Source organism: Lathamus discolor, chromosome 1 (genome assembly GCF_037157495.1).
Source record: "Lathamus discolor isolate bLatDis1 chromosome 1, bLatDis1.hap1, whole genome shotgun sequence".
In the NCBI taxonomy this organism is placed as follows: domain Eukaryota; kingdom Metazoa; phylum Chordata; class Aves; order Psittaciformes; family Psittacidae; genus Lathamus; species Lathamus discolor.
The window spans coordinates 86,770,927-86,791,371 of record NC_088884.1 but is presented as its reverse complement, the minus strand read 5'-3'; the positions used below and the strand labels follow the sequence as shown (position 1 = coordinate 86,791,371).

Below are 20,445 nucleotides of genomic sequence, written 5' to 3'. Positions count from 1 at the left end.
AGTAATGTTTTTTAAGATAACAATTTCTTTTCACATGATAGATGAAGATATTAAATTGCAGTTAGTTGAAATCCATGGGTTCTCTTTTGTTTAAGTGTGTTGGATGTATATTACTAAAGAGTTTTAAATGTTGACTCAGATTGATCTGCTGTAATAAAAGCAGGTTTGGATTCCAAGAGAGATGCCAAGTGCACAGACAGTTAAATGGGCAAGAAGAAACGTAGCACCTGTTTCAGAAGCAGAATTTACAGTCACAGAATTCAAAAGGTGCTCACAGGTAAACCCCAGAAAAATGTGCTGCTCTCGTGTTTAGTTTCCACAGAATGCATACATCTGTTGTATTTGCTAAAAGAAAGGGGACCTTCTGGATTTTTGGGCAGAATTCTATTTAATTGCCTTTTAATTAATCGACGTCTCAACCTGAATTTTAAATTATAATCTTTCCAGTGATGTTTTGTTTCTGTAAGCTTTACACAACTCCCCCAAACTACATACATGGCAAGCAGTTTAAAAAAAGAATTATTCAGAGTTTTCATACACTGAAAGTTGCTAACAGTGAAGTGAAACATGTAACAAAGAGTTTCTTTGAGAGTTTTTCTCTGAGCTCAATATTTTCTACCTTTTTCTTCCTTTTTATTTCCCAGGAAAGCATTTTATCACGTTTCCTCATTCGTTCAAAGAGGTTGAACTAAATCCATGAATCCATCCATAACTTCTGATGTGAACGAGAGAAGACTGTATTTGTAAGAGATGACTGAAATCTGTGGTTAGATTATTATGGTTTTTAGCAGTTTTGGGAGTGTTGTCCTGGGATCACTGGCCATCTGTTGGCTCAGTTGAGAGGTGATTAACCAAATTGGTTAATAACCCAAGCAGCAATGCTGCTCTTTGACTGTCAGTGCCAGCATGTTAAGTGCAATTCTTTAGTAAAAACAAAATGAACTGTATAACCTTAACACAATCCAGTTTTGAAGCAAAGTTTATCCTGAGAATGCTGAAGCTGCTGTTACTGAAAAAAGTCCATACTTGCGTGAAATCTCTGAATTGAGTCTCTATACCAGGTGCTATTAGAAATGTTTATGGCATGGCTTTTGAAGCCTGAAAGTTAGTAATGAGATTGCATTTCAATTCTGATGGAGAATTAATAGCCTTTATTTTTATTGGTTTCTGTCTAAGAGCGTTTCAAAATAAAGCAACTCATCATCATTTGTCATTTTCAGCAGGGAGTTTTGTGACAATATATGGGTAAATTGAGTTCCTGTCTGCTGCTTCTGCTGCCTCCTGACTTCTCAATAAAAATATTTAAAGAGTGACTCTCTGGGGTACTGGTGGCATTTCAGGATTATTATCTTATGTAGCTTTTTGTTTGTTCAGGGTAGGGCCAGATTTTGACTGCAGTCTGATACAATCGTCTGAAAGTATAAACGAGATGATGTCTACAAAACTGGGTGGAGGTTGTCTTGCAGAAACTGTCGTGGTGCACTTCTGGTTGAGTGATGCTTTATGAACTTATCACTCAGGGCTGACTTTGAGAGCTTGAAACCACATTGCTTGAGGGATTCAAAGGAGAAAGACACTAAGGGTTCTAGGTAAGGGTGAAGTAGGAACTAGACTCCATAGACATCTGCAGTGCTCATGCGGTGAAGTTATGTTCTTGTGCTGTGGAGCTTGTTAGCTTGCCTCTTACCTTCTGGAGAGACTTCAGCAGATCTTGGAAAACAGCAATCTTTAGCATTCCAGCTGGAATGTGAAAGTCACAAAATTCTGATACTCATGGCTATGAAATACTGCCTGATGATGTGTTTTGTAAAATCAAGGATAGATAACAGCTGGGATACAGCTTGAAAATATTTGCAGTCTTTTTCTTGTCTCTTTCTAATCTCAGGCTGACTTGATGTCCGTCTGCAAACTTACTGTGCTTTATGTGTTTTATTTGACATTGTGTTGCCATTCTGTGGTGATATATTTTTGCCAGTAAAGGCTGTCCTTAGTGTACATCAGCTACCATCAGCTCAACTGTCACTGCCTGTCTTGTGGCACTACATCCTGAACCACCTCGTCTATTAGAATGCAGGACAAGATACAGAGTCTTCCTTGACGGATGACTTGAAGAGGATGAACAGAGAGAGTCCGTGTGGTTGTTACCTATTTTACATTTCAGGTTAGAATAGTCATTTTGGGATCATATGACAATTAGGGTTAATACAGTCCCACAACTCTTGGAAGACCAATAATGAGATTGAGGTTTCTGGATGTAGAGGACCACACCTGTGGAGTAGTTTGTGCAGTACTCCATGAGGTTTTGTTGATACCTGTGGCAACATAGATGGATACAAAAATAAGAGCACTTTTAGTGTGGAGGAGCAGCTGGTGAGGACCATATAAAGGATGTACGGGGAAAGACCTTCATCTCTGCTTAGAAGTCACCTGGGAATCCTGCTGCACAGACTTGTTGGGCTGAGCAGTGTCTGGGAAATAGCATATGGACTCAGTTCATCAGGTTTCTCCAAGTGTAATAGAGCAAGTGGGAAGAACAGCTAAATGTGCACCTGGCCATGCCTCTGAATATGTAGATATGAAGGATTCATTTTGTGGTTTTACAGATGTTTACAGATTCACTGTGAATGTTTTGCTGATGGCAATGTAGTTCACTTGGGAAAACAGAGGAAAAGACATTGTGCTTGTGTCCTTAGAAATGCAGGAATTCCTCAGAGCTGAAGAGGTCTACAGAACTGCCCCATGTTGTCAGTTTTAATTTATTTCAGTCCCAACCTTCTGCTTGCTTTAACTGCTTCAAGAAGTGATGTCTTCCAGAGTGTTTAGCCTTTCTGTGCTTGAGCTAGTACCTGTGATTGTAAACTGTTACTCTTTGACATTGAAAAGCAGAGCAAGGTGTCTCAAAATAAGACTGAATTTCAGTGATAAAGCTCTAGTAGGATGGATTCATATTGTCTATGTGATACTATATAAGGAAAAAATGCTGTTAGGAGTGAGAGATATCTGGCCTGCCTGCTGATTTGATATGGCATCAGGTAAGGCTGTGATTGCTGTTGCTTGTAGCCGTGGCATACTTTAGAAGCATGTTCTTGCAGTGAAGTCTGGAGTGGTGTGGAGATTTTAACCAGCAAGCAGATTTAAACCAGCATAGTTAATACTAGTAATGGTGTGGCTGAAACAGCAGAAATCCAGGTAGGTTCTTCCAAGCTGCAGATTGTAAAGTCTTGTCTTTTGTTGTCAGGAAAGTGTTCATGTCCCTTCTTAGCTTGGTTTCAAGGCATTCAGAATAAGCACTGGGATTTTATTCAGAGAGCTGGAGGTTGGGGAAGTGACTACAGCCTGATCCATCTCTCTGTGGTCCCGCAGACCCAAGTTCTTGTCTCCCCAGTACAGGCTGGGTCCTACAGTGTATTCTGTCTGCTTCCTTAGAGTGATCACAGGGAGCTGTAAAAGTGAAAAGTGTTACTCAGATATTTGAAGGAAAGTCTTAAGAATGCATAGTGCATTTTATTTTTGGATGTTAGGGGAATTTGGTTTCTTACAAAGAAGAACTTTTAATGCTCAGGGGAGGCTGCATTCAGAAACAATTCAGAGCCTTTTTGTGAAGACTGATTCACGACTATTCTGGGTCAGCAGTGATTGACAGCCGTTGTCCTTCACTGCAGCTCATGCTGTTCCTCTGTGGATGCATTATTTAAATGTCAGCATAGGGTGGTTACTCAGCTTGATGGAAGGGGATAAAATAGATGTGGGATGAAGTAAATCTCTGGGCTGCATGTTGTCTTTACATTGCTTTTGCAGTAAACAAGGTGGACAGGCACCAGTGAAATACTTTTGCTGTGTGTGTGTATAGATTTTGAATTTTTACTATTATTTTTTACTTTTTACAAAAATATTGATTAAAGATTTAGAGATTAATAAACTTTCTTTGGTATTGGAGACAGAGGCAATACAAAACCAGCACAATTTCTGTCTCTGAACCTTCTGGCCAGATTAAAAGCAATCAGCTTTAAAGGGCAACTTAATTCATAGGAACTCCTCCTTATCAGCTTGTTATTTCTTCCTACTTCTGGCTTCTCTGCCTTTTCACTGGCACTCTGGGTGCCTGACACAATTCCTCTTTCACCACTGTGCTTTAGACTGTTGAAATCCAACTTCCTGATTCTTCTTGGCATTTCTAAAATCCAGCTTTTCCTTTCCAACAGTGACACTGAGGCTTATAAACCCTATGGGTTGGCAGTTTCTTACCACTGTTCTGGCAGCCTTGCCTTTCATCTCATCAAATCTGTTACTGCCCCAGCATCAGTTACAGCCCTAAAATACTACATACTGCTGAATAGTTGTTGTGTGAGTTGTATGTGAAGAAGGAGCACTAAAAATACCTTTTATAAATTTTTACCTTCTCTGCCTTAGGAAGTGATGCTTTTGGGCTCATCTCAGGTTATCCCTGTTTTCATATATGTTTATTTTGCTGCAAGTGAAAACCAGGTTGTAGTTACAAAGAGATTAGTGAATGCATGGTAAACATGAAGAGCAGAAATTCTGCAGGGTCTGTATGCATCTTCTGGTATTAGTCAGTGATGTTACTATGTTGGCTAAACAGTTGCATCAGCTTCATTTTAGAAGTGAACAACTGGAAGCATTTATTCTGCAATTTACTTTAGGGAATACTAAATGGAGTGAAAGCAGGTTAAAGACACATGATGGATTACTTACCCTTGTTAAGGAAAGCCCTTTGGGAAAAGTCCTTAAAACCACGTGTGAACATATATTGTTTTGATAAGGAAAACCTCAAATTTTGTTCTGAATCAAGAATTGAAGATAAAGGTATTGGGAACTTGGAGATCAGGCTTTATTACCTGTATCCAGTAATGAATAAAGTTCTTCTCTGATAAAGTCAATAATTTTTTCTGCTTGTTTTTGCCCTCTTGCCTGTAAGTGTTTCGGTCAGCTCATCTGCAGTGACAAGGAGACTGCAAACAGTGTGGCAGCTAGGAATTGAGAAGAATTTTATATAATGGTGCACTTGCAGTTTCTGGTGTTTGAAGTCGTTGTGTAATGCCTAACAATCACTGTTTACTTACTCAGCAGCACAAAATAACCTAAGTTGTGTTTTGTAAGCAGAATATGGAGACTCTAGTGCTTTTAAATGTTAAAGGACCTGATGAAGTTTGATCAACAGGTTTATGCAAGCTGTGTGAAATGGAGAAATGTAATTGTGTTTTGCACTTAGACAAATGGGCAAGGAGCACTAAGCCAGACTGTTGCCAGAAATGTTGTATGTCACCTTATTCTGAAATTGATCTTCTGCAGGATGAATTTACTGTCCTTTATATGAAATTTCTAGGGAGCATTTGAGAATGGTGTGTGTTTGGTCATCAGTGTTTCCTGGGGAGGATTCCCAGTCTGATGGGTATGTGTTAGGTGGTGTTGGAGATTTGTAAGAGTTAAGGTCAAGATATAAATGAGAACAGATGGAGAACCTGAATAGGGAAAAAAATGTATTGTATTAAATATTTGTACTACTTAAAATGATGGGAACCTCTTAAAATCTGTGAATGTCCATGTTAATGTGGTAGACGAAGTTAGTGGGTTGATATTTAAACAGTTAGATAAGTTATTATTCTGTTTAAAGCCTTGGATTTACTTTTAAATGTAACCGGAACCATCTGAAGTGTTCCCGTTTCCAAAGTGTGTACTTTTGTTGTAGATGTTTACATTTTAAAGACCTTCAGTCTGTCTGTGAATGGTTTTATGCCTCTGGCTGGCGAAAAGGAAAAAGATACAATTTTGTCACGCAAAAGCAAAGAACTGTGCCTTTGTATGGGAGTGTGACTCATTATTTCTCAGTATGACACTTCATTTGCTTGATTGTTTTTGTTGCTATTCTGTGGTTTTTGCTTATGTAAAGACCACCACTCCTGCTGAGGTTTGCTTGCATGTTTTCATATCTATTTCTCCTTTCTCCCCACATCTCAGGTTTTAGGAGTACTTCAACTGTGGCGATGGCACAGTTGCTTTATAATGAGTGTATGAAAGAGAGCAGAGCTGTTTTCTGTGTGCTGTCTCAAGACTGGGGTTGGCTCATAAGTCAGTGCAAAGCTTATCAGTTAGCAGAAGATGTTCATATGCTTAATATGTATGAGAAAAGTGTCAGGAGAAGATGTTCATATGAGTAATATGTCTGAGAAAAGTGTCAGAGACTAGATGTGGGAGAGGGCGAGCCAAAGATATTTCCAATTCCTTGAGATAAGTTACAGTAGGCATCACCAGCTCACAGGCTGGGGTTTGGATCTGGCCCAGCAGGCAGCTTTGGCTCTGAAAATGCCAAAATGGGGTATTAATTTCTGTGTGTGTGTGTACATGTGTGTGTATCTTTGATGAGCCAGCCCTTGGGTTTGGGAGGGTATATTGTGTTAGGTGTGGAGCAAGCACACTCAACTGTGTTGTCTTGCTTGCACACCTGGCTGGGAATAGACATTGCCTCCAAGCATGAAGGAATTGGCCAACATCAGCCCTGGAGTATGTGGGAGTGGGAATTTGGTTGTAGGGTGTTGCATTTAGCAAAACATTGTTGAATCTTATTTGCCCTCCCTTGTTTTGTGAACTTCCTTGCATTTCTGATACTTATTCACTCCAGTGAATTCACTTCTTCATCTCTGTATCAATGGGACTGCAAATGGTTGCTATTTTGTTTTTTTCTGTGGGCATGGAGGTGCAGGAGGACGAGTGATAGGGAGCTGGGGCAACAGCTTCACCACAGTGTCATTTGGGGGCCTCATGGAAGGATTTTCCTTACAGGGCCTCTGCAAATATGTTGGAAATGGGCCCTGAGCCTTTGGCTGGGGTTTAGCTTTTCCACAGCAGAGACTGTAGTAACACTAGTCATTGATCCAGAGACGTGCAGCCTGGGATTTTTGAAGGGGTACATAAACTCTTCCTTCTTGTAAACTGAGTTAGAGGTGTTTTGCTAATGACCTTTTTAGTTCAAATGCAGTGTCTGTATATTACTGAAAATGTGTTGAAATACCATCAGATTCCTCTGCTCTTTTCAGGGTATATGAGCTGCTCTGTTAGTCGCAGGGTCTGGGTATGTATTTGCTGTTGAGAAGTTCACAGACTCAAAAAAATCTCTTGGAGCCTTGGCTGATCAGTGCTTTTGTGCCCAGAGTCCTGTTGGTAAAATGTTGTATTTAATGTCATATTCTTGCAGAATGTCAATAGTGAAGTTAGAGTTATGAAAAGAGCTTCTCTTTCCTGCTGTTTGAAGCAGATTATTGAAGTGAGAGGCAGAACAACAAAGAGCTGTGTGTGAAGATTATAGGTGGTGCAGTGATGCTGGCATCTTGTCTGGGAGTATTTGGGGTGGTATTTGGTGTCCTGTAGGGGAGAATGTAGGTACTGAAGGGGGATATCCAGGTTGTGTGGTACTACCCAGGGAGCAGCATTTTGTTGTGGTGGGAAAACTGCAGAGCATGAAAGCAGCCTCTGCATACGTACATGTGTGTGGGGCGCTGTTGTTACGCCTTACATGTGTGACAGCAGGAACATGGGTTGACCCTTGTGAGCTTTGATATAGCATGTGTGTTTGGCAGCAGCGAACAGCAGGATTTTCCATGTGAAGCTGTGGAGCCCCTTGAGCAGGAGCCTGGACTAGGTAGGGGCTGAATTCTGACCTGAATTTTGTGTGATTCTGACTGTGGCTGGTTACTCGTGGTTTTAGTGCGCTGAAGACTGTTCATATGGATCTTTAATAGGCAGATTATAGTGGAAGTATATCATAGGCTTTAATCATACCTGTATTTACTGTGTAAGTGTATCCAAAGTCACGATCTGAGGGTTGGCTTTTATTTTAGGTTTTCTGTGATGTAGTGGTTAGATTTCCCATTTCCTTGTGGAGAAGTAGGAAAATGAGGATTTTATGAATCCATTTGGCTAATACATCTCAAATTCCACCTACTTAAGCTGCAGGAATTTGCCTCATCCTCCTGCACCCTTGTGCTGCACCCTTATCCTCCCTCGTCAAAGTTCCTGTTTTCTCTTTATGTCTCTTTTTTTTCTTTTTTTTTTACTAATGAGTCTCTTTCACTTTCCTTCCCCACTATGACCTTTGCTTTCCCTCTTCCTTAGTGACAGTGTGGCATACTCCTGCTCCAGCACATCTTAGCCAATGCAGCTGCTATGAGTAAAATCATGGCACATGGCTTCACACACGCTGATTGCCCCAGGCAAAGGGCTTTGGGAAGCTGGGGCTGGCAGCAGCACTCCTCTGCAGCTGCCAGCAGATGTCCGACTGGGAGTGTGCGAGAAAGGTAGTACTCAGCAGTGAGTAGCTTCCAAGATGTGCAGTTCTCTTTTCCTAAAGTATTAAGTTGCTAGATTTCGCCAAGATCTTCTAAATAAACCAGTTTTAAAGGAGATCTTTGGCCGAACCCTTTATGATGCAGAGCAATGAAACCATTTGGGACCATTTAAGTAAGTGCAGTTTTATTTGGTCTGGGCCATTGTCAGCTTTGTTGGGTTGGGAGAACTGTAAATGGACTTTAGAGTTTTCACTGTACATGTAATTTTTCAGTTCTAGGGCTCAGGGCAATAAAAGAAGTTTTGGAAAATGTACATGTTTTCAGTGTTCTCCACATTTGCTAACATCTTTTCTATGTTGTGCTACTTGTCCATAAAATTCTTTTCTCCACTGGTGTATGCAAAACTGTATTGAAAATACTTTTTTGATCTCTTTCGAGAAAAGACAGGGAAGATCCAATTTGCAACAGAAATCTGAAACCTTGCCAACCACAGTGCTCTGAAATACCACTTGTCAACTTCCATATTCTCAGAAAAGTGTCTCTAAATGGTGAAATATGTGCCCATTTGTAACTCTCTGTCAAATATCCTGGCTAGTTTAACCTCCAGCTTGTAGATCTGTCCTGACCATACACCCTGTGAAAGAGGGATAGTCATGTATATGTAACTATAATTTTACATCCACAGTCCACTAGTGAGATGAGTGCTTGAGGAAATCCATGCCTACAGAGTTCTGCTGGCTGCCAGGGAGGGCACATCAGTGTGGGCAGTGTTTTGTCTGCATTTGACATGTCACAGGATGAGGACCTGATCTAAAAATACCTAACAAACCAAAAATCCAAACCCGGAACTGTTGAACCTCTTTAACATATACATTAGGGAGTGTCATTGAAGAAGTCTAATCTTCTATAAATTGTCTTACAACAGAAAGGAAAACTACTGTTTAGTCATTCTGCCTTTCAGATGCTGGTAAGAATCTCTCTGCCAGAGCATCGCTGTTGAAAAGAGTGTACCTGCAGATTTTGTGGGTTAATAGAAAAGAAGCTGGGAAAAAAATAAAAAGCAGGTTCATCTTGTATGATCATTTGTGCGTGCATACAGAACAGCTGTCTTTTCTAGGAGAGGCTGAGTGTACAGGGAGATAGGGAAGACTGTCAGGCATTTTCATGAGTGTTGCAGTGTGGTTCAACATCCTTTAATGCCACAAATTGTACTGGTTTTGGTGGAAATTCAGGATAGGTTGTAGCTCGTATTGTTTTACAGCTGAAACATCAGTGAATACATATTCTTAACGTAGCCTCCATGTAGTGTGAAGAACAAATATTCATCCCACCCCATCCTTTTTTATACTACCGGAAGGCATAGTAGGTTCACTCAAGCAACATCCAAAGTGAGGTGTTTTCCTAGTTAGTGATCATCTCCTTAGGCAAATGTAGCTGTTTGGATAATCTGCCATATAAAAATGTAGGTGGTGTTATAAGCAAGAATACATGTGACTGTAAAATAAAATCTGGAAATTCTGAGTGTTAGATTACCCCTACAGCTTTAGAAGGCTGTAAATATATATATGTGTGCATTTGTGTATATGCATACACACACATATGTAAGCGGTCTTTAATGATAGCTTTAACAATGTTAGACAACTAGGTGCTGAGTTAGGACTCCTGCATGTCCTGTCAAAAATGAACATGGTGAAAATTTCCACAGGATTTATTTTGGCTCAGCTATGGTTCACTGATCTCACTGTGAAAAAGCACTGACAAGGCATTGGTGTTCTCTATTTTGACTGTTGGGTTGAGATGCAGAGGTTGCACGCATCCTGATGGATCAGGGAGCTCTCAGCTTGGCTGCTGTAAAATGCATGGATTTGGACATATCTGCCTGTAGAAAGCATTTTGCAGTTCAAAACGATGACTGACAGCTTGTGATTTTTAGTTTTTTTTTTTCATACGGGAATCCTTTTACAATACTTGGGGAAAGCCGCATAACAGAATGACTGAGGGGAAAAACCCGACAAACCAAACAGCCCATCTGTGGACCAGTAATTAAAAATCTCTGCTTTGTATGTTTGCATGCTTTTCCTGTGCTGAAAACCGAAGTTTTACAATCTTCCCTGTGGGGTAGTGGTGCTCCTGTTGTGTGGGTGAGCTCACTGAGAAGTACCATGGCACAGCTAGTAGGACTTTACTCCTGTGTTTATTATGGCATAGAGGAGTTGGAAAGCATGGTTCCAAGGAGAAGAGTGTGATGGGATCACCTGATGCCAATGGCAAAGTGGGCAAGGAGAGATTTGCTCATGGTATATTGTCATATACTGTATATCTTTTCCTTATAATGGGAACATTTATAGGTGTTTCTTGCTTTTGAGCCAGGTAACTTTGAAACAGTCACCTTCTGGTTAAAAATTTGTTTAATGCCTTCTGTCCTGCAGGCTATAAATACGTATTGATTAATTTTAATTTTGGGTTGAGAATTTTGTCTTTATGTGTTTGTTCTCTTTCCTGTTATGATGCCACATTTGGTTTTTCATCTTTAACTGTACAGTTTGTACAGTGGCTGCTTCTGGGCTTGGTATCTTTTCTTCTGGGAAAACCTTCACTGCAGTACTATGGACCATGTTGTTGTGTCCATGAAGTACATTCTGTTAACAGCTTCATTTGTTCGGTAGAAGATCTGTGGTTGTGCTGAATACAGGAACAAGGAAACAGCTCAAAATAGAGTTTTATTTAGGATACTTTAATAATTTTATCTTTATCTTAGGTTTGTGTCAGGGGAAGGTTTTAAATCCATCTCATGAATTATAGTTCAGTGCCCTAACTTTATTTCATTCATGTTTTCTAAGCATTTTTATATCTTTCAAATGTACAGCTTTATCCTTCTTTGTCAGAGTTTCTACCCTGGCATGAAGACAAACTTTTATGTCTTCTATTTAATTTCTTCTTACTCAGCAGAAAAAGGGAAGGTAATCATACCTTGGCTTATTATGAAGAGATACAAAAGAAAGTCTTAATAGCAGTAGAAAATTTACAGAGTCCTTTCTAGTTGTCAGTGCATAAAGGTCATGTAGGTTATAATTGGGCTAGGGTATTTTTTTTGTTTCATTAATTTGTGAGGACTTAGCCTCAGTCCTCAAGGTGTGTGCTTGGTGTGCTGAGATGTCTGCTGTCGCAAAATCAGCAGGCATCGACCACAGCCTTACACTTGGTGTTCATCAGATGTTAAAGGGCATGCTGTGAATGTGAATTTACTGCTGCGCTGGAGTGGGGTCCTCCCAAAGGGCTGCCAGAATAACTCGGAAAATGGGACTTTTTGGCTCTCAGTTAATTACCTCTTTCACAACAATCTGTGCTACTGTTTTGGGTTAAAAACTTCTTAATTAGTTTCCTTTCATGGATCTGGTTTTGAGGTTCAGTTATGCTGAAAATAAGTACTATGAGTAGATCAGAAATGATGGCGTGTGTCTGAACTAAAGGTTCACCTAAAGGCTGCAAAAGACATGACACAGTGTCGAGTGTTAGGTTTCTCTTCTGGCCGACTGTACCGAGTTGCAATGAGAAAACCCCTAAAATTGTTGCTTCTGGTGATGACTACGTGGTAAAAATGTGTTTGATTAGTAAGGCTGTGTTGTACCTTGGCATCTTCATCAACGTAACACTGCGGCAAATTGCATTAATAAAGCCGTAAAGTAACACTGAAACCAGAAAATCTTACACAGCTATTCTGGCTCTGCTTATCGAGTAGGAAAAGAAAATCAGTGAATTTGCTTTTGGGGCTTTCAGTGTGGCAGTGATCTTGAAACGGCAGGAAAATGTCTTCTCCCTTTCAAAGAGTAACACTTTTCAAACATTTCTCCAAACTATACAAATATTTTTACAGGCTTTAAAAGCATTTACTAAAAGTCTGTTTTTACAGAATCTGAACTTCTGGCCCAATACAATGCCATAGGAGTTGGTTGTGCTTTTTTTTTTGTTAGGAGAAAGTCATGAAGGTTTCATAGGTCCATACTGCAGTAACTCATATTACTTTCCAGCTATTTCACGCAGCTGTTCCTAGTTAAGTGTGCAGTGAATGCTGTATGCTTGGGCACATCTTGAAAGTCCTTTTCCCCCAGTCGTTGCCTGGAGCACTTCACCACATTCCTGCTTCCCCAGAGGGTTAGAAGTTGCACTGGAGTTTTTTGAAGCTGTTCACAACTCTGATTTTGGCTTAATAAATTGGGAGGGCTGTATTTTGGATACGTGGTTCTGGGATGAAGTTAAACATTTCACCTAACTTTTTATCACTACAGAGGTTTCTGTGTTCCTTGGAAACCTGTAGTTATTAGTGAATTATGAGAGGTTGTTTTCTTTTTTCTTTATTTTTTATTTGTCTGAAATGGCAACAGACACATAATTCATAAGAAACCATTTTATCTTCTTTAAAGTGCAGCATTTCTATTGGTATGGCTTCAGTTGTGTATACTAATTAGTGGATTTATGAGCAACGCTTACTGATGTCTGTATCTAGGGAAAAATCAGATGAAATAATGCTTAAAAGAGGGCTTGCAACAATTATCCTAAGGATTTAATGTTCCTCGTATTGTTATTATTGGAATTTCTTCAGTCCTGTCTTTAGGAGCAATGAAAGTAAACTAAGAAAGCTTTCATTTGTATTGCAAAAATCTATTCTTCCCCACAACAAAAAGCCAAATAAGCAGCAAGCTCCCTCTGAATCTCAAGAGATGCTCCTGCTCCACGATTTATGGTTGCTTCAAGTGTTTATTGTGGTGGCTTAAATGGTCAAGTTTTTAAAGACTGCATCATTAAACAGAAAAAAACTATGTACTTCACAGAAGCAGGTGGGTAGTGAAGCCTGTGTCTAAGTATTGCCCATCAGCCCTTCCCCACCAAGGTGTGATATCAGTCTTGCTGTTTCTCGTGAACCCTTCAAAAAAAGAAATGGACAAACACAGACTGATGCCCGTCAATGGCCAAATCCTTGTGAGTGCAGGACAGCTGTAGGTTCCGCTAGCTGGGCTTTCATAATGGTCAGATCTTTGTAAAGTGTGTTCGAATAGAAGAAGTTTTGAACTAATTCCCAAGGTGATTTCTGGGATGCAAACTGAAGGAAGGAGAAGTTCAGTCTGGTTGTTTTTTGGAAGCACCAATAGTCTTGCACCAGATGAGTCATGTCCTTCATTTGAACACCTGATGGGCACATAACCAGTACCAGGTTGCGACATCTTGCATGTTCCTTCCTTAGCTCTTGCACTTCTTTGGCAAAAGTCTTTATGTCTGTATACATCCTAAGAAGGTGAGAAGCTGTTTCTCAGCTGCTCTTCATTTTTGATGCCTGTGTTGCAATGATCTTGCTTCCTGTTACAGATGTAGAGTTGCTCTTAAAAATTCCTGTTTAATAGAACTCTGGATATGAATCACAGTGTTGCACAGAAAAGGAGTACTCATGTGGGTTTGCTTCTCCCTGCTCTGTTTTAACTGAGAGCTTTCCAGATGCAGATTTCACTGGAAATAATGGCCACCCACAATAGAGGAAAACCAAAGGCTTTGGGGAATAAAATTTCTTGTGTTCTGCTGTTACTGAAATGGTTGTGTTTGATATCATATTGAATTGTACTGCCTGTGCAAGTGGGCTTAGTGGGATGGAGCTACAGGGAATGGGCCTGTATTTTCTGTGATGGAGGAGGAAGCTTCAGGCAGTCCAAAGAGCTCATATGAGCTGCTGTATTGGCCTTTTCCCTTTTTAAAGTCACATTTTATATAATCAAAGATAGGTTTTCAGAAGGAGATATTCTAAATACTGTTGGAGTAAAACAGTATCTTCTGTGAGGTTTAGGACAACACATACTTTGGTTACTTTTCCTTCTCTGCTTCTCCAGAAAAATAGCAGTTCTACCACAGTGTTTAGATTTCTTTTGAGCCACAAATAGCTAAGTCATATAGAGGGCAGAGGTATCTGGTGGATTTTTCTATGGCATTTGTTGTAGTCTTTATACTGTAGTATTCCCCATCCCCATCCTGTAGATGTTGGCTAATGGATGAAAAACCTGAACTTTGTGGTACAGTGTCACAGATACGCCTGTTAAGGTGAGACAGAAATGCAGCATAGATGCAACTTCCTGGCTGTACTGTTGTAACCACTTAAAGGCTTCATTCATTTGTTGTTTTGAATGCAAGGATGTGAGCAATCAGGGAATAAAAAAGAAGGTAAAAAGCAAATAGCTCTTCTGGTTTTAGGTGAAGGCCACTTTGGGCTTGTATTTGTAGCTTGAAACAAGCCAGAGGCAAAGGGAAATGCATTTGTGTGTTAGTCTGAACTATTGCATGTGATTTGTGGCTCGAAAAATTGGTTTAGGCTTTGTGTTAATTCAAAGGCAGTAGTTGAAAGCTACCTGAGATGATACTACAGATTTTCAAAAAACCGTGACTGGTCATTTGTTTTGAAAGTAATTGATTCAAATAAACCCACTTCTCATGTTCCTAACACTATTATTTTTCAATGGTGTTTGTATAACACAATTTTCTTGTGTCTTTGCTGTTCTCATCAACTTCTGCAGTTGTTTCTGTTGGTTTATTCTAACCCCTTGTTGGATGTATGATTGACACTTTGCTATTGAACATTTAGTGAGTGATACGGTCCTGAATGGCTTTGGTCACAGTCCAGGCTTGCACCTCACTGAGGATCTAGCCCTGTAAAGCTGTGTGCACTCTGTGTCTGATGCTGTTCTATAAATGTTAAGAAATATCTCTGCAAGAAAATTGCCATGAAAAATCTCCATTTCTGTGAGCAGTTGCCAGTGCCACAAGTGGTCCTTAGAGGAATTATATGGGTTTTTCAGTTGCTTTGATGTGAAGATTGAAGAATATCGTTGCCAATTTGACAATAGCTACTTACTTTGTCATAAGCATTTTCTGTGATAAAAAATGTGATCAGAAAGTTTATTACCTTTGCTTCAAGCTGAAGCTCAGTCTTTCTCCGGATGCAGGTTGGAAGCCATAGGCTTCACTGTCAAGTGCTGAAATATGACAATGGCTGAGAAATTTTACTTTTGTCTTTTTTTTTTTTTTTTTTTTTTTTTTTGTTCGCAGTCAAACTACAACTTCAGGCAGAAGAACGAGGAGTGGTGTCAATCAAAGGCGTAAGTGCAAATCGCTTTCTGGCTATGAAGGAGGACGGCAGATTGCTGGCCTTGGTAAGCAGCAGCGTTTTAATGTTTATCTCTCGGTGTGTCTTATCTGTACTGGTGGGTCTTCTCCTCACTCTGTGTTAAGTAACCTCCCCTCCAGCAGGACTTACTCAGCTTCTCTGTGTGTGATTTATTTGCGCAGCTTTTGTCAATTAGTTGGTCTATGAACTATGAGAAGATGCGAATGTCTGCTCTCATCTAGCAGCTGCAAATTCATCTGGAATGGCCTCTCTGGGAGAGAAAAATCATAGCGATCATGTATAGATGGGAATTACAAGAACAAATGAAAAACAAAGTGCCCCTCCCCACCCCCCCACCCCCGAGGAATTTTTTCCTTTCACTTTCTCATAGAGTGGTTGTAAAGACCCTTTAAAAGTAGAAAGTAAAGCCATTAAAAAAAAATTAACAAAATCATTTACGTTTCTGATGGTAATCTGTGTGTATTGTTTTCCCATTTTCTTCTTTGTAGATAATCAAGGGGTTTTGGTCATGTGTACTTCCAAACTAAAAAATTGGGAAGAAAAAAATTTTGAAAATGATAAATGATAAGTTATGATAAAATATGTTAAAATGAGAAATGCTAATGACGATAAAATATATATATAAATGTAGATAAACTAGTCTTTAAAGAGATAAGTTTTAGTTTAAACTCTATCTATTTTATTGGTATCAGCTTAATTTTTAACTGTGTTTTAATGTCAATATATTTAGCAGACTCTGAAAGTTAATACAGTTGCCTAGAGCTAGATTATAAATTTGGAAGTCCCAAGAGTTGCAGTTAGGTTCATTTTGCTGATGAGACATAGACACTGTAAATCTCTTATTCATATTTCTAACCTTCAGTGCAGACAAACTTCTAGAACTACTAGAGCAGCAGTCTGTAATAATCCCAACGCTTTGGTATCCTGAGCACAGCTCTGCTCAGCTCCTGTGCAAGTCCCCACTGGTAACCAGGGTTCATAATAATGTGCATTCCTAACCCAGCTGAACTGCAGCTAATGCAAGACCCATACTGAGGGCTGCAGGAATGACTTGCAGTTCCCCATGGTTCTGCTGAAGAGAAATCAGTCTGAAGGCAAACAAAACATTTGAGCAGTTTTACATGAGCAGGGATCCTGGCTCCTGGAGGCCTGTTTTGTTTATGCCTGTGAGTAGAGTTAAAGAACCTGTTTCAAGTTACAGCATTATTTACTTCGATATTGTGTGACAGCTCAGTTGAAGAAAATGTGAGGAGTCCTTCACTGTGCTATTCTAGAATTAAGGATAATTGGGAATTTCCTGTGGTGCTGGTGTGGTGGCATTCAGCTTCCCGTTCAAATTGCTCTCCTTACCCTGAGCAACAGTGAATGGTCAAAACAGGGTGTTTAGCAAAGTTTGTAAAGTTATAAACACCTGGGGGTGTTTATATTTGGGATTTCCAGCCTACTGTTGTGTGGTGGGTTCTGTTTGTAGAACACGCTGCCCTTGTCCTACTTCCTACAGCTCTTCATTTTTGCTTTTCATAGGTGAAAACTCTAAAGATTCTGTTCTTCAGCCAGCCTAATAATACTTCTGCAATTTCATGATCATTTTCTGCAGCACAGGCAATGTTTTTTCCATCAGGATTTCTGTACTGTGACTCCCAACAGTGTGTGCCCAATTGTGCCTCTACTGTTCTCTGCCTATAAACACATTCATGGAACTATTGCTAATTGCCAGCATTCCATTTTCTGTTTGAGCAGTGTTGTGTTCCAGTGAGAACTCTGAAAGAGCATACACTGGAAATCTTTGTGGTGAAGTGCTGTCGTCGGTGCGCATGAATTTGTATCTACTGAAAACTTCAGTTATTTCATTCAAAACATTGTGGAACTTTGATTTCTTATGACTATTCTGCCCTTTTTCCCATCTGTTTTTCTTTTTCTTCTTTTTTTATTACTTTTCCGTGTTGAGGATCAATTTGCTTAGTGTCCTTCATTTATAAATGTATCAACATTTTCAAAATTCCTTCTGCAAATTATTATTCAGTCCTGTTTTTCATCTAGTCATTTGTTGAGACCTGTCTTTATGGTTTGTTCTGAGTTGGGTTTTGCAAAATGATTTGTTGCACAGGCAGCATATCACTGTAGCATTGCTTATCCCCTGAAATGCTGAAATGATATGGCTTTTGATTTAGCGGTTTCATTTTTCCTGTTTACTAACAGACCCAGTTGTTTTGTGGGCGAGGTTATCTTCACCAGTTTCGTCACTGGAGGAAATGGCTGGTTAATTCAGCTAGTTAAAACCTTCCCCCAGGAAATGCTGTTTCTAGAAATATTTGGGCAGAAATGTATCTATTCCATCAGATCTTTAATGGAAGAATTGAAACATTCCCTTCTGATATGGCTTATTTTGACTTTCCAGTTTCACTTAATTATAGTAACAAAATATTATATTACAGAATGTGTTTGATTGTTTAATCTCATGAAGAAATTTCTCAAAATTCCCCATGAAAGGAAGAATTGAACTTTGAAATTTCACAAGAAATAATTTGATATTTTGGGTATGACATGTTAGCTGTGTCTGTCATGCTTATGTGGTTTTGCTATGACCAGACAGGTGTTGCCAGACATGAAGGGAAATTCTTCTCTCTTGATGTTATGGATTAAAATTGTGGTACAAGAATATTCATGAGAATAACTTTCATTTACTGGCCCTTTCGTAGTTAGAAAGGGCTAAATACTATCACCACCTTTCTCAGGCCATACTCTATCTGCTATGCTAGTCACAGGTTAACACACTGGTTTCAGTTTTGAGAGTAAACAAACTTGAGGAATTTTAATTTGTAATCCGAGTCCAAAACGTAGTCAGTTGTCACAAAGTGATACTGATACAGATGCAGTTTGCACTGCAGAATCAATTGGTGGGTGACATTTGGCCATGCAAATGAGGGGGGAAAGAACCTTGTTGCAGGAAGTTGATGCTTCTTTTGGTCAGTTAATCTGCCCTGTGTGATTCACCTGAGGATTTTGGCTGTCATTACAGTTTGGCTGCTGTTAACTGGTGGCACACAGCAGGCCCTAGTACAAGCATGGCTGCTACCACCATTGCTAACACTAAAAACTCCCACACTCCATGTCAAAGTGTATTTTAAAACCCACTGATACCCAGGGCTTTTCCAGGCCCGAGGCTCACAGTGGGGTGCAGGACATTCTGCTCCTGCTGGACAGCAGTCCAGCTTCTGAAATGTTGCCTTGGGCAGATGCTGAAGAATACATAGTTCATGAAGCCTGAGCATTAGGTGATAATGCTATAATTTGTCACCTAAATATTCACTTTTATATCAAAACATTTATATTGGCAACATGCTGTAGGAAAACACTGGTGTCACATATGCGAAGCGCATGGCACCTTTCAAAATATCTTTATGATCATAACATAAATATTTTTTTTTCTCATTTTCTTTTTCACCCTATTTTGATTATTTTTACAACACTCATAAATTGCCTGAAAACCTGCTTGAGGAGTTTAATCTGTTTTACTTTTGAAACCACAGAGACATGAGGAAGGATGCATAAGTCTGATGCGTTTCTTTGAGTTGCCATTTTGTCTACTTTGTGGATTTAGTGCACAGAGAGGGATGTGCAAATTTGCCTTTTGTCTGTATGTGGTGTCTTTGTAGTGGCTACTTAAGTTCACCAGAGGTGCACTGGAAGCGATTTAATTCCTGCTGGAGGTTGTAAAGACATGGTTTCCACAGGTGCAACGTATCTGATCTCTGTGCCCAGCTCCACATATATGAAAAGAAGGGGGATGTGTGCATGTGTCCCTGCAAGTTCCTGGTGGTGTTGAACTTCTGCCATGTTTGTATGGGAGACAATAATTTCTCTTGCTTAAAGTACCAGTTCTGCAAGCAGGTTTACCACTGTGACCACTACAAGAGCAGCACTGTCAACAGACAGGGGTTCTGCTGTTTCAAATATGCCTTGGGGTAGGTGCAGTTAACACCGATAGTCTTTCTCTTCCTATAGGATGAGATCTTACTTGGAGCTGTTTGTACCTCTTCTTACGTTTTCAGTACAGAGAAACCGTGTGGTTTCCTGGTGGTGGATTTTGGAAAATGAGTAAACTTTCCTGTTTTCAGTTGACAGCTATAAATAGTAACCATAGATCAATCAGGTGTGTTAAAGTTCCCCAGGCAGCAACAACAATCCAGGAAAACCTGGGTGTAAAAGTCTTGCAACAGGTAATACCTGTCTCAGGTTATCTTGCGAACAGGAACAGGATCATTTGAAAATGAAGACTCTCTACCTCCAGTATGGTCACCCTGAGGGAGCAGTGGAAATTACACCACACTGCAGTTGTTAATGGCAGACTTACGGGGGGCTTTTGAGTGTTTGTATGCAGTGAGTGTCTTCTCTCCAATGGTGATCAGATGTGGCATATAAGATGCACTTAATCATGCCCTGTGTTGGTCTCCCAGCCTCCAGCCAGTCTCTGCTTTGGGGCCCTCTCAGCCAGGAAGGTGTTTTACCTGTTCAGTGAATTTCAGTTAATTTCTTTTCCATCAACTTGTCCAAAAGTGATTAAATCCATGTGATATGGGGAAACTGTACTTCCTCTGGTAGCTCCGCACCTCAGCTTTCATCCACTGTGTGAAGAGCCACCCTCTTTTATTTTCATGTGTGAAGGCATGTTAATTCTGTGTAGGTGGAGTTGCATTTTGAAAACTTACCTCCATAAGTAGAGTGACTTCACAGATGTACTTCTAAACACTAGCAGAGTATGCTTGGTCGCTCTGTGGAAGAAACCTGTGCCAGATCTGATCTTTTCTTAGAGTTTTGAAAAGCCTTGAACAGACACAGACTCACTGCTGTTTCCCGGTGCTGTAAATACAGACTTGAATTAGCTTCAGAGAAGTTAAACCTCAAAATTAGAAAAGAATAGGTAAAAGCTGCAACTTACCACAGGATTTGTCTAACTGATGATAAGGTTGGTGTGAGGAAGGC

The 20,445-nt window shown here is 39.9% G+C and overlaps 1 protein-coding gene and 1 long non-coding RNA gene across 2 annotated transcripts in view; one reads left to right on the top strand and one right to left on the bottom strand.

The window, feature by feature from the left end:
- FGF2 (fibroblast growth factor 2) overlaps positions 1-20,445 on the top strand; it is a 33,011-nt gene that overhangs the window by 6,196 nt on the left and 6,370 nt on the right. Inside the window, exon 2 of the mRNA XM_065684532.1 lies at positions 15,384-15,487. Coding sequence (XP_065540604.1) covers positions 15,384-15,487 — 104 coding nt within the window. The remainder of the gene's footprint in view (positions 1-15,383; positions 15,488-20,445) is intronic.
- Positions 15,420-20,316, bottom strand: LOC136016848 (uncharacterized). Its single transcript, XR_010613725.1, has 3 exons — positions 20,172-20,316; positions 15,901-15,985; positions 15,420-15,712 (listed from the first exon to the last, which is right to left on the bottom strand). It is a non-coding gene; the product is annotated as an uncharacterized LOC136016848 (long non-coding RNA).